At 39.6% G+C, this 16646-nt stretch overlaps 1 protein-coding gene across 1 annotated transcript in view; it reads left to right on the top strand.

Annotated features, from left to right (window-relative positions):
- The first annotated feature begins 2618 nt into the window (after window positions 1-2618).
- Window positions 2619-16646, top strand: part of LOC104347009 (potassium voltage-gated channel subfamily KQT member 1) — a 518893-nt gene continuing 504865 nt past the window's right edge. Inside the window, exon 1 of the mRNA XM_086465940.1 lies at window positions 2619-3001. Coding sequence (XP_086322066.1) covers window positions 2619-3001 — 383 coding nt within the window. The remainder of the gene's footprint in view (window positions 3002-16646) is intronic.

Here is a 16646-nt window from a genome sequence, read left to right on the forward strand (position 1 = left end):
TTTCATTCTCAGCCACATGACCATGGAAAATGAGAAATAACTCATGTTCAGAATGCTGGCATTTTGGACAACAGTCTTATTTCTGTTACAAAAGGGAGAAAAAGAGAGAAACAGCAATATTCACTTTCTCCTTCCTGATTAGCAAGTTCAACAATAAAATGAGGAGTTTTATGATGGAATGGTTATGTCTGGGATTCTCTTCCTCTCAAATTAATAATAAAAAAAAAGAGCCATAGTTCACAAAGGCAACAGTAGAGAACTCTGATTTTCCATTACTTAATGTAACATAATGAAGTGCTGCTTTTGGTTTTGCCAAAACTTCGATGGAAAAAAACCAAAACAGCTGAAGCTGCCTGTTTAGACTTACTGCATATGAAAGCCTGCTGCAGAGCTGCCAGCTAGCTACAAGCAACACCTAATTCAGTTTTTTAAAAGATGCACAGTAAGGAAATGGCACTTTTAATCCATTGCAATTAAGTGTTTGCAGATAAGAAAAAGGCTGGGAAGGAAAGGAGGATGATCCTCAGCAAAATTAAGCTATTGCTTGTGGTTGCTAGTTTTGACAACAGGAAAAAGCAGAAGTAGCTCCTCTCTGAAATCGTCAAAACTGTTGCCCAGTTCTTTCTTTGCCTTTCACAAGGGCAGCCATATAAGGCAGATAAAAGGGAGGGACCCTGCCTTACTCAGGGTGGGACTTGATAAGCTGGGGGCAGAGTCAGGCAGCAGCTCCTCTCTCTGCACCTATCCAGGGAGTCTGCTGTGTGGAGCTGAGGGAGCAGCAAAGAGAAGGATTAGGAGGACATATGACAAGAGAAAGGAGGTACTGTTCGCCAGCTGGTTTCAGGTTTTTTTCTGTGCTTTTTGTCTGACTATGTGGGATCCCTGTTTTGATTAAGCAGGTTAGCAAATATGTTTTAGTTAACTTTGTTTGCAGCTGCTGGCTAGCCAGCCATTGCTACAAGCGATTTGTCTAGGTAGCCTCAGCACCCTAAACTGAATGATATGGGAGGAGCGTACGTCTTACAGGTGTTTCTTATGTTCTGTTTTACATTGATGTGGATGAAGGGCTTTGTGTTTTAACTTCAATGTTTGGTCCTTCCAGCTTTTTGTTGTTATGAGAACTGATGAGGGAAAGGAAGTATTTCTGTCTGCTGTAGGACTAATGTAGAAATGTATCAGTCCTCCTTATCATGACCAGTGTTAAGAAATGAGCACATTGTAAGAAGTCCACTATTCCACTGTTGTGGAATAACTTAGAGGGCTCTGTTCAGATGTCCTACAATGGGGGTTCATCCACTACACACGAGGATTTAAGCAACAGCAAAAAGTAAGCTTGATTTAATAAGAGGGGGTAAAGGCTGAAATTCTCTCTAAATTACTGTATTGTGCTGAGGTTAAAGTAACTAAAAAATGTGAGTGTGAGTCTCTTCTAACAGAGGAGCAGTCAGCTGCAACTCCTAGGCATGTGGACATTATATTGTGGATAACACAAAGCACTAAAATGTGATATTACAGACATAGTTTTGACATTCACATCAGCAGTGCTTTGAAGTTAAAAGTCACCTCTCATGATACTTTTAACGTTCTCATATTTTCATAATATTTGTATTTTCCTTTTAGCTAAGCATTTTAAATAAGGAAACTTTTAATGACTGCAAGAAATGAGGCAGTACAAAAAATGACACTTCAGAAAGGCAGCTGCTCTCAGTCTCACAAAATGTTTAATGTTGCTGCTAGTATCTGTGTATTAGCAGCAATTTAAGTCTGCCCTATGACATATATATTTATCTATATAAGTCTTATTTTCTATTTTTCTCTACGTACTTGAGAATAGCAAAGTTAGCAGCAAACATTAAGCAGCTTGAAGAAAATCAAGAAATCAGACCAGAAGTCTTTGATCTTTTCCCTTGTAAGAGAATTAACCTCCCAGTGACAGTTACTGTTAATGGCATCCTCCTTTTTACACTTGAGAAAAGTTGTTCCTGAGTACTGTGGACTGTAAAATCAGATCCCATGAGATGACTGAAATAATTTATTCAAGTCCTAAAATCTTTCTGTCATTGACACTCTAGTCTAGATAAGATCATTTGAGATGTTGTAGGTGTTGAAGTTCAAAACCTCGATCAGATGTTTCAGGCAACAGCAAGTTTGTAAATTCCAGGAATTTTTTTCAGTTGCACCTCTAATCAGGATAATTCAGGAACTGCTCAGCTTAAAATAATATCATAGGATCAGCTCTCAAGACAACTCTGCTGCTGTACTAGTGTTGCACTATTTAAATAGTTTTAAGCTTCCTTTTTAACAAATGTGACTTTGAATCTTAATTTTCTTTCTTCTTCCAGAAGTCTTAACCTCTTTCCTTTCCCAGTCTTCTGTTACTTCTGATGTCTAGCTTGTGTTGTTGTCTAATATGTTTTTCTGATTTAATTTCAGAGGCTGTGAGTGACGGCAGGTGACAGCTGACAGCTCACACTCGTGTCTCAGCGAAGCTCTGTGATAACAGCAGAAAGTCATCTTATCGGCTGCTGGAGAACACCCTGGGCTGGGAGGACATACAATACCTTCTTTATGATTTTAAATATTGATCAGGGTTACTAATACCTCTGCGTTGTTACAGAATGTCCTGTGATAGCGGAGAAACTGTTGGGCATCCGATGTATAACCGCTGTGGACATGTTCAAGGCTCCACTTCCCAGCTTAGCAGTCTGAATGGAAATAGGAAGTCTGCAGCGTTGCTGGAAGTCAGGGGGAACTTAAGAAAGATGCAGTATTCTTCTGTGGCGCTGGATCCAGAAACCCTGGTGAATAATGGATCTGGGATTCCCTGCAACTCTAAGGAAGGCACGAAGGCTGCAGCCTTGACAGAAAGTGAAGTCCGCAGGGCCTGTACAACAAAGTGTTTCCATAGCCATTATTTAACTAAAACTAGTACACAGGGAGATGTCTACAATTTCCTGGAGAGGCCCAGTGGATGGAAGTGTTTTATCTATCATTTTACTGTGTGAGTACCTACATTTTCACATAGTCTTTGGTGTAAGAAAAATCTGAAACTGTCCACTTAATCAGACAGAAATCATAATACTTGAGCTCCTGGGCTTAAAACCTGTTGCATGAGTAATCTCACTGAAAGCAATGGAAAATCCAGTTTCTCAAAGGATCAGCCTCTATGTCCATTAACATTTCCAGAGGAAGGCTTTTTGTTCTTCACGTGATATTTGTCTTCAAAGACGTACAGTGTATATTTGATATTTCTGAGGGGAAGTCCTATGTGCTCACGACAGTTTTTATTGCTTCTTTGCCTGCTTTTACATTGTTCTAGCTTCAGACACTGCAGTTTTTAGCATGAGATGTGGAAGGTTTAGCTGTGATCAGATAAATCACATTTTTATTTAGCTGTGGTCAGATAAGTCACGTTTTTATAAGGTCATTTTGCTCATGTTGAAGTGCCAAAACAATTGATTTCTTGGATAAACATTTAATCATAACATTACTAATTTGAACTGATTCACAGTCATGAACACACGAGTACAAATTTAATGAAAAATTTTTCATTGTACCATGTATATAGTACATGCAAGGAGGAAATTAAGGCTTCTATTTACTCTTGTAAAACATTGCTTAATACATTAATACAGCTGCTACTTTTTTCTTTAAGCTGATTATGGTACCTGTCAAGCTTAGCAAAACCTCAATTACTATTTTGAATGCTGCTTAACAGAATGATAATTTGTCACCTTAGCTGTAGAAAGGGTCCAGTTGTGCTCTCATTGAGGCAAGAGGAAGTTTTACTGGCTATGGTGAGTGCAAACTGAGCCAAAAGACCTTGCTTTTATTATAAAATTAGCCTATATCTTAGAGAAGTGCAGACTGTTGAAATTACTCTGTTTCTCAGGTGAACTATGGCCTGACTGCATTTTGGAAAAAGTGTCAGGAACTGCCCAGAAAAATATATGGCAATTGTAAGAATGAATCATGATGCTTCTATTTGGCTTAAAATAGATGGTGTTATTAATCCTAGCTTCCTTTCACCCCTCAAGATCATATAAGGATTTTTTTTAAATTATTTTTTTGATTAATGAAATTTTGCCAAGTAAAAGGATAGGGCCTCTTTTGAGGACTAGGCTTATAGTATATAATAACTCCTAAGGCTTAAACAGATGTAATTTATGTAGATTTAAATATGTGAATGGTCTTGATTCAAGCCTATTTGAGCTTGGGACTTATCTTGCTAAAATGCATTTGTTTCATGATCTGTGTTGCTCTTATCTCAGACTAAGGTTGACCTTTAATATGTACTTATATTCTGCAATGGGTATTAAAATAAAATAATAATAAAATAAATCTATACACCACCCCACCCCGCCCCAAATATTTGAGAAAATATTTGTATTACTAACAGGAAACTCTTTTTTTAACAGTACAAGGATTTCTAACGTAAATGAAAGAATATGTAAATTGACATATTTTTAAAACTTTTCCTTTGAGATTGCTTGAAAGCAAACTTTCTAAACATAGGGGTTTTTGCCAGCATTTTGTCTTAAGTATATCTGTCCTAATAATTATCCCAATAATTACATGATGTGCTCATATATATAACAAGTTTCTGTTTTGGAAAGAGCATAGTATACGACATCGAATATCATTAAATTTAAACATTGTTAAAGCAATAAAGTGCTAATCTAAAATACAGTTACTTTTATAATGCGAACCACCTGTAATTTGTTTTAAAAAAAAGTTTCCCATGTTATATCTGTGGTTTTGGGGTAATTTATGTAGAGTTGATCTGATGATGATGACTATTTTCATAACAAATCCAGTCTTCCAATTATATAGCTGATATTTGTGTAGCCTGGAGGAAATGGATGTGCAGCATCCCTTCGTTGTCCTTTTGTCCTTCATATGTCACAAAGACCACATAACTCATGTACAAATTTCTGGGAAGTGTCTATCCAAGAGGGACTGGAGTCTGTTCTGATCTGGAGCCAGTTCTGCTAGAAAGAACCTAACTTTCCAGAAACGTGCAAGGCGAGGGAACAGCAAGTGCTCCAGGAGGTGACCTTCCTCTTGCATTCTGAAATTACCAAGATAATCACATGTTCTATAACATTTGTAGTGTACCTGATACTTCAAGTTTCTTTTAAGGGACTAAACTCACGCTTCTTAAGGAACTTCATAGAGAGTGTTAGAAAAGGGAACTATTTTTGCCTAACTAAATCTGGAATTTGCGTTATTTTAGTGAAGTTATTGTAGGCTAAAAATTATGGTTTCAAAACGAATTGTGTGAAGGGGTGAGTGAATTTCCTTGAGAATTCCCCTTCCCAGTCCTGAAAACCTTCTTAGGTAATTTTCAGCTTCACTGGAAGTACTGTGAAAAACTTAACTCCTGAAATTCCTGAGAACGAAAGAGCTCACTGAGAAGTTAGAAAGAGGTGAGGGCTTGAGAAACAGCTATGCAAGAGCAATACAATGATCCTAACCAACTAATTCTTGTGGCTATGTAAGAGCCTTAAGGTATTGGATGTCAATATATGTTAGAGTCCACCTGTTTGCCATATGGTCCTTAGTCAAGAAAAAGAAGTATGTGCCTGGCTTGAATTTGATTTCTAAACTCAGCTATGCACTTACTTAAATCACATCTGAATGTCAAGATATTAGGGTATAACCCACATATTTTATCTTTTGAATGAAAAGTACAATATATATTGGCGATGAGTTATGTATGGTAATGAAGTTACTTGGTAAATCCACACATTTAAATAATTCAATTGTAAGTGTGATGAATTTGTTTCTGGAACATATATACATTTAATTACAACTGCAATGGCTCAATTATAGTCTAGAATATTGTGTTCATACACATACATGTGAACTGGGTAGTAAGGGATGAAGTCAGATAATAAGATTATTGACCCCTTTTCAGACACCAAGGTAGCAATGATCATAAACAAAAACCAGAATCCAATGTACGTGTTCAGAGTGCTAGAATGTAGTTGTGGTGGGGAATGTTACACTGCCAAGTCTTTGCAGGCCACCTCAGATGTAGAAAAAGCGTGGAGAAGATAGTCCAGTTTTAATACCACGTTTGTAGAGGCAAAGAATCAGAAGCAGGAAGGCATGACTCAAGCCTATCGAAGGAAGATGATCACTATATGTGCACCGACACGCACGCACACACTGAAGTGGTGACTGGTGATAGAACACTGTGGTTTCACTGGTGTTCAGGGAGAAGAGATAACTGGTTGCTGTCATACATTATTTTTTTCACCTCCATTCCTGGAAAGGTGATGGAACAACTTATCCTCGGTGCTGTCTCTAGGCATATCAAGGATAAGAGGGCCATTAGGAGCAGTCAACATGACTTTACCAAGGGGAAGTCATGTTTGACCAACCTGATAGCCTTTTATGAAGACATAACCAGGTGGATAGATGATGGTAGTGCAGTGGATGTGGTTTATCTTGATTTCAGTAAAGCATTTGACACTGTCTCCCACAGCATCCTTGCAGCTAAACTGAGGAAGTGTGGTCTGGATGATCGGGTAGTGAGGTGCATTGTGAATTGGTTGAAGGAAAGAAGTCATTGAAGGAAAGAAGTCAGAGAGTTGTGGTCAATGGGACAGAGTCTAGTTGGAGGCCTATATCTAGTGGAGTCCCTCAGCGGTCATACTGGGACCAGTACTACTCAATATATTCATTGATGATCTGGATGAGGGAACAGAGTGCACTGTCAGCAAGTTTGCTGATGACACAAAACTGGGAGGGGTGGCTGACACACCAGAAGGCTGTGCTGCCATTCAGTGAGACCTAGACAGGCTGGAGAGCTGGGCGGGGAGAAGTTTAACAAAATACAAGGGCAAGTGTAGAGTCTTGCATCTGGGAAAGAACAACCCCATGTACCAGTATAGGTTAGAGAGTAGGGTGAGGGAAAGGGAGCTGGGGGTCCTGGTGGACAGCAGAATGACCATGTGCCAACAATGTGCCCTCATGGACAAGAAAGCCAATGGCATCCTGGGGTATATTAGAAGGGGTGTGGTCAGCAGGTTAAGAGAGGTTCTCCTCCCCCTCTGCTCTGCCCTGCTGAGACCGCATCTGGAATAGTGTGTCCAGTTCTGGGTCCCTCAGTTCAAGGACAGGGAACTGCTTGAATGAGTCCAGCGCAGAGCCACAAAGATGATTGAGGGGGTGGAACATCTCCCTTATGATGAAAGGCTGAGGGAGCTGGGTCTCTTTAGCTTGGGGAAGAGGGGGCTGAGGGGTGACCTCATCAATGTTTATAAATATGTAAAGGGTGAGTGTCAGGAGGATGGAGCCAGGCACTTCTCAGTGATGTCCAACAACAGGACAAGGAGCAACGGGTGCAAGCTGGAGCACAGGAGGTTCCACATAAACATGAGGAAAAACTTTTTCCCTGTGAGGGTGACAGAGCACTGGAACAGGCTGCCCAGAGAGGCTGTGGAGTCTCCTTCTCTGGAGACATTCAAAACGCACATGGACATGTTCCTGTGTGATCTATTCTAGGTGGTCCTGCTCTGGCAGGGGGTTTGGACTAGATGATCTTTTGAGGTCCCTTCCAACCCCTAACACTCTGTGTTTCTGTGTGATTAGTCTGTGAGTGATAGAGGCCATCTTGTGTCAGCCTAAGGCTGTGTCTGCATCACAGTGCAGCCCTGTGCTGCACAGCTGCACTGGCTCAGGTTCCAGGAAAAAAAAAACACCTGAGTTTGCCCAGGTTTGCACTGAGGCTAACTGGCCTTATATCTCAACAAGCAAGGTGCATCCACAGTACCTTTTTCCCCTCAGATGTGCCCTGTTGTTTTCACTCACTGCAGTCCAACCACCCTGTCCTGTCTTTTCCATTTCTCTGGAACATCCAGTGACTTCTAATTTTGGTCTTTTCAGCTGCTGTTGGCTGGGTGGCTGAATTTTTCAGTTAAAAGCCAGAAGCTTAGAGAGAACCTGAGTGGGTAGCACTTGGATTAAGACATGAGGAAGCAGAACAAATGGCTATGCTGGGTCTGGTGAAACAAGAACAGGGGAGAACCTGGGACCAAGAGACAGGAAGCTAGATTGGATTGTCATAGAAACTGGGACTGGTGCCAGGGATGCTGAAACTGGAGGAAAAGCAATACAAGAGCAGGCTAGCTTAAGAACAAAGAGAAACAGACTTAAGCAGGAAGGACAAAGAAAAAAGGACTAGCAGCTTTTGGACATCAGAAGGCTGGATATAGGCACAGAGACCTGGAACTGTGGGACAGTGGAAAATGGTCAAGAAGCTCAGAGAGCCACTGGGAGGAAGAAGGGGTAGGAGATGACAGCTGGAAGCTAGGGGAAAGAGGGAGCATGGAATGCATGACAGGAGAAGGAACCTTTCACCCGTAGGCAACTGGTTTGAATCTCATCCAAGTCAATAGCAAAGAAGAAGAAGTAATGACTCTGGGGAGATACAAAAAGTGCTGTTGGTCTCAGTCCAGTTCTTAGTGAACGGATGTCAGCATCACTGCTGGAGTTAGCACAGCTGGAAGGCTTGCTGGCAGTCAGTAGAGAAACCACAGGCTGGTTGAAAAGGGAGGCAAGTCTAAGGCAAGAGGGAGGCTCATGAGAGGGTCTTTTAGACTGTGTTCTCAGGCCTACTATGATCTTGTCGTGTAACACTGCGAAAGTTTAAGTGAGAAGTCACAGCTGTTCCAGGTTACTTTGTGCTGGTTTGGCCACTTGTTAAATGAGTGTTAGATCTTGCTCTCATTTAAAAATTAGACTAGTCTTTATATTGCATAAGTTCCCATGGGGTGGGGTGATCTGATCTAACAGCCCATTGCTAACAAACCACCTCCAGTTCTGCTCCCCTTGTCCACCTTAGCCATTCAGCTTGCTCCTGCCAGCTTTAGTTGTCCTTGGATATCCTTAGATAGCCAGTTCAACTTATTATGCCAGCAAAGACCTAACCCAGCTGGAAAAAGTGGATGGTCTTCTGTCAGGTCAGTAATACACATTCTTAAATGTGTATACACATACAGCATCTTAAAGTACTGTCCACTGTTTTTCTCTTAGTGCTCCTAGTGGAGCATAATCACTGGTTAAATTTCATATAAAATTGTACAGAATAATTGAAAAGTAACACTGCAAATCATCTGGCAAGGACTGCAGACCACCTGGTTTTGACTGCAAAACATTTCACAAATGCAGAGTTTGCCTAGCAACAAGATCTACTCTCCAGGCTCCCTTATGATTTATGGGGAAACAACTCCTCCAAATGGTGACTCAGAGAGAATAATGGCTATTGCTGTAAATCATTCCTAGGGGATGCTGTCTGTCTTTCTGTCGACTGTATGGGAAAGATAAGGAGAATGTCCTTCCTGGAATATGGTTTCACAAGACCTGGCATAATACTTTATGAATACCAAAAGGGTAAGGTTCCCATTCTCACCTTCACGTCTTTCCTGGCCATTCAGTTCTTCTGCATAACGTGTGCTCCTTCTGGCACTCGCTGTAGCCCTCCTAAGTCAACTCACTGTAATGGCAGAAATCTAGCCCAGCAAGAAAGTGAGTAGCTTTTGATACCTTAAGGAGTTACAGCATGTCAGCAAATGGTCTGTTGGTGCTGGAACCAGTACTAACCAGTTGGCCAAGACTGGAATGGGATGAGGGAGAGCTCTACTTTTTTGCCAGCAGACAGCTGCTCAGTTTCATATGAAAACATGCCCTAAGTTTACTTTGTTATCGCTCTTCTCCTTTGGACTGACTCCCACAGCTTCTTCATAGAGAGGAACGCATCCACACACACATACAAGTTCCTGGCAGCTTGTTGAAAAGAACTCATCTAAGGAATCATTGTTGAGTAATTTGAAAGTGAATTTACCTTACAAAAGTGTGAACAATACCAATAATGTCACTAACTTAAAACTTTGGGAGGAGAGTACAGAAGATCAAGAACATGTGTGTAAAATGGGGTTGGCCAGATAAGGGTTTTCTCCTTTAGAAAAGATTCTGTGTAGCAAAGTCTGTGTCACTGTGAGTAATACAAAAAGAAGAGAGTTCAGATTATTGGGAAAAATTTAAAATTGTAATTTTCTCTTATCATTTTTTCTCTTTGAAGTTTGCTTTCTACTTCCCTCAGCTTCAGGTAAGAAATGCTATAGTCATGTTGTGTTAATGCAGCTGGTTAACAGCTACCATTCTGGCTGATATTCCATTTTCATTTGGCATGCAACTGCTGCTGATGTAAAGAACATTCAAAGGCAAAAATATAAGGGTCTAGTGGTTCCTTTTAACGACTGTGGGACACTTGCCTGCATATCCTTTAGTTCTTCGGGTGCAGCAGCTCTCAGTGAAACTAAATATCTACAGCAAGTAAATTAGCATAGTGTTCTTCTGCTTCTGTTTTTATCTGTAAATGGAGCATATAGCCCATTATTTATAACTGTTTATCTCAAAGGGACCATCAAATTCTCATTTCTGTCCTTTTCATGATTATCTCTAGAATGCAAGCAGGTATTTTGCTTTTTCCAATGATGTGATTGTAATATGACCAACATGAGCAACAACTAAAGTTCAGAATAATTATAAGCATATGACTGCTTCAAGATTCTGGTTTTGACCTTGATGTCACAGCTTAGGTCTGGACACGATGTGCTTTCATAAGTGTAAGTTAGGGACTATTATTATTATTATTATTATTATCGGGTTCAGGGTGTTTCTTGCCAGCATAACAGTTACTTATTTGGACATTTTGCACAGAAATTGAACTGACATGTTTTCCAATTTAGAACTACAGTAGCTACTTTTCATCTGTACACTAGCTACAGAGAGATACTAAGCTGATGTCTTGTCTATGATGATAAACTTTAGGTTTGCAAGTGAGCAGTATTAAAGGGAAGAAACTCAAGAACTATTAATTTTATTAAAGTGGAATATTTCTTTTACTGCTTAGGGTTGCATGTTCAACTGGATGATATGATGGAATGGCTTATGTTGCTAGTGGAGCTGCACAAATATTAAACAGAATTGTCTTTATGATTTTGTGAAGTTCCAGGATTTGGCTGTTCTAAAAATACATGGGGATAGATATTAATTTTTAACCTCTTTTCCTAAGGAAATGAGGTTTATGCAACCACACTGTCTAAGCGCGTCTGTCTGAAAGTGCCTTACCAAAAACTTTTGAGCCAGTTGGCAAGTTTCAACTAATATTGACAGGGGATGAGACACATCAGAGATATTAAATTTCTTCACCCAAATGTTAAAATAAACATTTGGATAGAGGACAGAGAAATTCGTAACCCCAAAGATGAAAAGACTTCACTTTGAGCTCAATTAGATTGTTTGGCACCAAAGAGTCTTTTCAGGAGAGAGATGTTACAAAAGTTAGAAGGAAGAACTTTGATCTGAGTGTACTTGACTTTAAGCACAGAATAACCTAACCACAGGGCACGAAGCCACAGGCTACGTGAGTTTTATTTTATTCCTATGAAATTATTGATGACTTTTTCCATCATTTATGTAAGAAATTCAATCCATCTTATTCTAGAAGCTGAATTTTGTAATAGGCTGAATATGCATTAATGTCCCTGCAGGCTAACATTGTTTCTATAGTGAAACCATTTGTTTCTATAGTGAAAACAAATACTGTATTGTGGCATTGATACGGTGCTATTGATGGAATTTGGTTACACTTTTGTGGAAAACCCCTCTGTTCTTACAGAAACCAACAAAATAAAAAGATATTCCTTGATGTTAACATTACAATTGCTTATTAACTTGTGGACTCCACAAATTCAAGAAGAAAAGTGTTTTGGATGTCTTCATAATAATCAAACTGGTGTTAATTTATTATGGGCTGTATTTGCACAGCATCATTATATGCCTTTGTTCTTTCCCTTTTTTGATACTGAACCTGAGAAACATTAATTAATGTGCGTACTACAAAGAGGTTGGTGTTACTTTGTAAATGGTAGTAGTAATTTCCCGTTCCAGTGGAGATGTGTCATAGGTCATATGCCAAAACCTCCTGATTTTTTTGTCTCACAGTCAAGGTTGATGATAAATGTATTGGAGCCATGAACACTGATCATGAAGTCATGATGACAAACTGTTTCTGTGAGTGTTTAAAAAATTGATTAGGTCTCCTCTAGAAAGTCTTAGTGATATAGAATCCAAATGGAAACATGATTCTGGTGCCCAGGGAAGGAGAGGACATCCAGATATTCTGGTAACAAGACGTAGGGAGATAAGAGTGAAAAAATACAAACATAGCAGCACAGACATTAGTGGGAGATACAGGCACTCAGTTGAATTTGGGAGTTTAAATCCTAGGAATGGCAGAGCATTGAACTAAAGGTTTCTGTAAGGTCAGTGCTTCTGGTGATTGTAATGGATGCATGAATGTAATTTGTCAGTTCTGGACCAGTGCCAGCTAAACTCAGAGAAACGGCAAAATCCAAATCTTAGTGGTCTTTAAAGAGCAGCAAATATGTTAGGCTGTTAAATGCTTTGAAATTGTGAAGTACTCATTACTAATAGGAGCTGTGGATGTTTTTTAAAATAACATATATTTGGGCAGTTGATTCAGAAAGTTGGAGATCTTTTTGTATGTGTGTCTCATGCTGTGATTTGAACAGTGTTGGTATTAGCTATTGATTCAGACTGCTTTGTAAAAATTTATACATATGAAGGTGAAAGGTCTCAAGAAAAATACAAAATAGTAGTGTCTATTTATAAATTAGTTTTAAAATTTTCTAGGTGTTATAGAAATACTAGCTAGTTACTTCTGATTGGAGCCAGGTGGACAACTTCATGTTACATGCAATGGGGCTATCAGGCATTTCTGGATGCAACCTAGAATGAGCTGAAGAAAAAAATAAAAACAGATATCCTCATACGCCCATGTTATAGGTAGCATTTTCCATTGGTTGAGGGCTTCAAATCCCTGAAAATATTTTATTTTGAGGCAAACCAGAAAGTCAGATATGCCCAAACTCCCTGCCAGGCAGGCTGCCTGTTAGTAGAGTCCAAAGCTAGGCAAGTTTCCATTAAAACCTGTCTGGTCTCCTTCTCCAGTTCTGCTGAAACCAACACATTCCCAGACTACTTTCTAATTTAGACATACTGGTATTTTCAGCAGAAAAATTGTTCCTTTACCACAATTTCCAACCAACTCTAATTTGTGTATGATCCCATACGTATAAGCACAAGACCTTTCGACAAAACATCAAGCCTCAGGAGCCTGGAAATAGATCTATGAGAGAACTGAGGGACATCAAAACTTGCCTACAAAGGCACATGGACAACCTTCTCTTTATGACTTAGAAACTCCTTTGGATAGCAAAAATATGTAAGCACCAGGAACGAGGTTTTATTCAGACTGGCAGGAATGTTTTCTAGAAGCATGTGGCTATTCAACGTATGACAGGACAGTCCCATTTAGAAGAAAGTGAAGAGCTTCATGGACCCAGGAATAGAATATCTTGCACTTTTATAGCATGAAAAAATGGAAATGTTCTTCTAATTTTCCTGCCACAAAATAATCACTTAAAATAAAAAACAGCCTGTGCCTCTGGAGCCCCTCAAAGAACTTTCTGTTAGCTAAAGTCATTTATTCTCCCTAACAACAGGCTGTCTTAAAGCTATCAGTCTCTGCTGGGCAACTCTGTAGTCTGTCATCAAGCAAAAAAAACGAAGCTCCAATGGCTGTAGTTGCACATAGATTTACTTGGACATATTAGCCTCAATCCAATCTCTTTTTCTTGTAATTTAACTCCAGCTGAAGCAACTGGTTTTCTTCTGTCCTGGCGTGTTAGCAGAACAGAATGTTTTGGCTTCGTATCTTGCTGGAGCAAACAGTAGATAGGATAAAAAAAATTATCTTAGAATTTTAAAAAGAAAAGGTTTTGGATATAATTTAAACTGGACACATGTATAAGCCGTTTGCAATTATCTAGCTGTAGGGCTTTCCTATAGTGAAGTAAGTCACAGTAGCTCGGTTTTGAGGAAGGAGCACAGTAGGGGAAAGACATATCTGATTGTGTTAAAAACATCAGTGACCCATGATCAAGGCATCTAAATACTACAAAGCATAGTTTTCAATAGCTTTTCTATAATAATTTTTGTTGATTTTCTTTCACTATAGAGCTCACATTTTTCTAAAATTGTTTTCTTCGCTAAACAGAGCTTTGCAAAGTCAATTAATTTTGGCAAGCCCAAAAGGCCACAAAGCTACTATTTTGTATTTGGTTGCCAAGGAGTATATCTCTGTCTACCAGTTTATAAGTTTGTCCCTCCCTCACCCATCCCTTTTTTGTTGTTCAAGAGATAACATTCCCAGAAGCATCTCATATATCAACACTTCAAGTACACTTATCTGCGGTAAATAAACATTAAAAAACATGCATAGATAGTCTTTGCTAGAAATGGCATTGTTTGATACAAAACTTAAGAGGAGAGGTGATTAATACTTCTCCTTTGAGAGCTTTCATTAGGCTTGTGTTCTATGGAAAATGAGATTGTTACAGCACGACCTTGAAAGAGTTGACCCTTGATAAAGTACTTGACATGATTTTGCTCTCAGTGTTGTAGTTAACCTACTAGTTCCAAGTGTTTGTAGGCTTCAGTAGAGCATGCTCATGGCCAATTAATCTATTAGACAGAATTTGTCCCTGGCTACAATAACAACAGAAACATGTTTATGCAGTTGCAGAAGCTACTCTTCAAGATGAAGCAATGTTTAGGAAGATCGGGACACTCAGAGGCACCCATTTGTAACTTTTAACCCCAGTTGATCAACTGTCTAATGCACCATTACTGCCTATTTAAATTTGTTAACACATGAAACATTTAAGGATGATGGTTTAAAAACACTGTATGCATAAGCTTAAGGAATTCAGGACAAATCAAAAAATACTAAAACTTAGTGTAAATTAGCAAGACCTGTCTTGGGAAAGCATGGCACCTTCATCTTCTGTTGATGTGAACTGCGTTAAGTGAGAATTCAAAACCAAATGAGAAATTCTCAGATAGTCCTCTCACCTCTGATTAAGTAAAACTTTTTTTTTGTTTCATTTTTCTTCTTAAAGAGAATGAGAAAAAGTCTGCAAATAGGTGATTTTGGGTTAAGTTTCTGTCTTCAGAAAAGTGAAAAATTGAAGGAAAAGCAAGCCATATGTTTTCAAAGGAAATACTTCTCTATTTTTAGCAGCTATATGGTCAAAAAGGAGAACAGTGTTTGCTGAAGTAATAGCTCAAACCATGGCTTGACATTCTTGGGAATCACAGAAAGACTCAAAGAGGAACACAAAATACCAGAAACCAGCACCTCAGTTCTTTTAGGACAGGAAAGAGTAGACCAGCTCTACTAGTTGGTAATTATTTATGTCTCCTCCTTATCAGCTCCTTCCATTTAGGAACTGAACAGCCGCCAACAAGTGAGACTGTTCTCTACTGATGTAAATAACTAATTGCAAGCAAGTAAACAATCACAACATGTTTTCACCCCCTCACAGCACAGAGAACTGCCATTTGCAGGAGACAGTATGGATAACAGGGAACATGAGAAAGGCAAACTGGCAGCCAGTGGAGAAAGGGAAATTGCCACATGAAAAGCTTTAAATACTTTCGCCCCAAGCCAATAATGTTAAACTCACACCCATCTGCTTACCCTACATATAAGTATCCCAGAGATCTAACCAGAAATATTTAGGGAGATCCAAGATCTGGTTGTCACTTGTCAACCGGTTAATGCTGGTAGACTTTGCCACTGCATTTTTAGGAACACCTTGTTTCTCAAAACAAAACGTGAAGCAAGACCTAAAGACAAACCAGTGATATTTAGTGGTGAGTCTTGCTCAAAGTTTGTATGTGGAACCACATATTCAACTATTGTTCTGCTCTTTATAGGGAATTTGGCTCTCACCCAAGGTTTTTTTCCTCCAGTGTGTTTAAAAAGGTCATTGGTTAGAGCTATGTTTAGCATCTCAGAGGCTGCTAGGAGCAATCCACAAGGAGGTTTCCCGGCTGCCTGAGAGGCAACAGAGCTGTAGCTTGTTGGATTCTGCAGGTCAGTTGGCAATTAAGCCATTTATCTCTAAGGTTAGACTTATCAAAACTAACATGCATTCTGATGCATGGCTTAATGACAGAGGTGGTAACCTGAAAAAAATATGAGGGCAGTATGCACTGACTGCTGCTTTGAAGTTATCAGAGGGAGAAGGAAATGCTGTTCCACTGTATTAGAGAAAAAGGTGCAAGAGGATTGCTTGCTTCTGTGGAAGTGGATTTACTTGAGGTACAGGGAGGACTTGACCATTGTTTCCACTACTTGTCTCCAGCACTTTTGTCATAACACAGATATCACTTACCCAGCTCAACTCCATGGCTTCTTTCCAACAGCCTGTGTTGTGCACTGAGAGTATAAACAGCTCCATTGCTCTGGCAAGGGCATTGCCAGCAATGGCTAAAACCTGTCTCTGGGACTGCTATGTAAACCATGGGTCCTGAATGGCACCTCAAGGGTCTCAGCTTCAACCCTTTCCTGCCTCCCTCTCCAGGACACACGTATCCAGTGAGAGGGGAGAGCAGTCCCAGCTTCCTCACACTGAGATTGTGTCCACCCATGAACTGCTACCAGTGTTAAGTGAAAGGGAAATTATGTACTGTAAGATCAT

This window comes from Leptosomus discolor, chromosome 1 (assembly GCF_034619465.1).
Source record: "Leptosomus discolor isolate bLepDis1 chromosome 1, bLepDis1.hap2, whole genome shotgun sequence".
Lineage (NCBI taxonomy): Eukaryota > Metazoa > Chordata > Aves > Leptosomiformes > Leptosomidae > Leptosomus > Leptosomus discolor.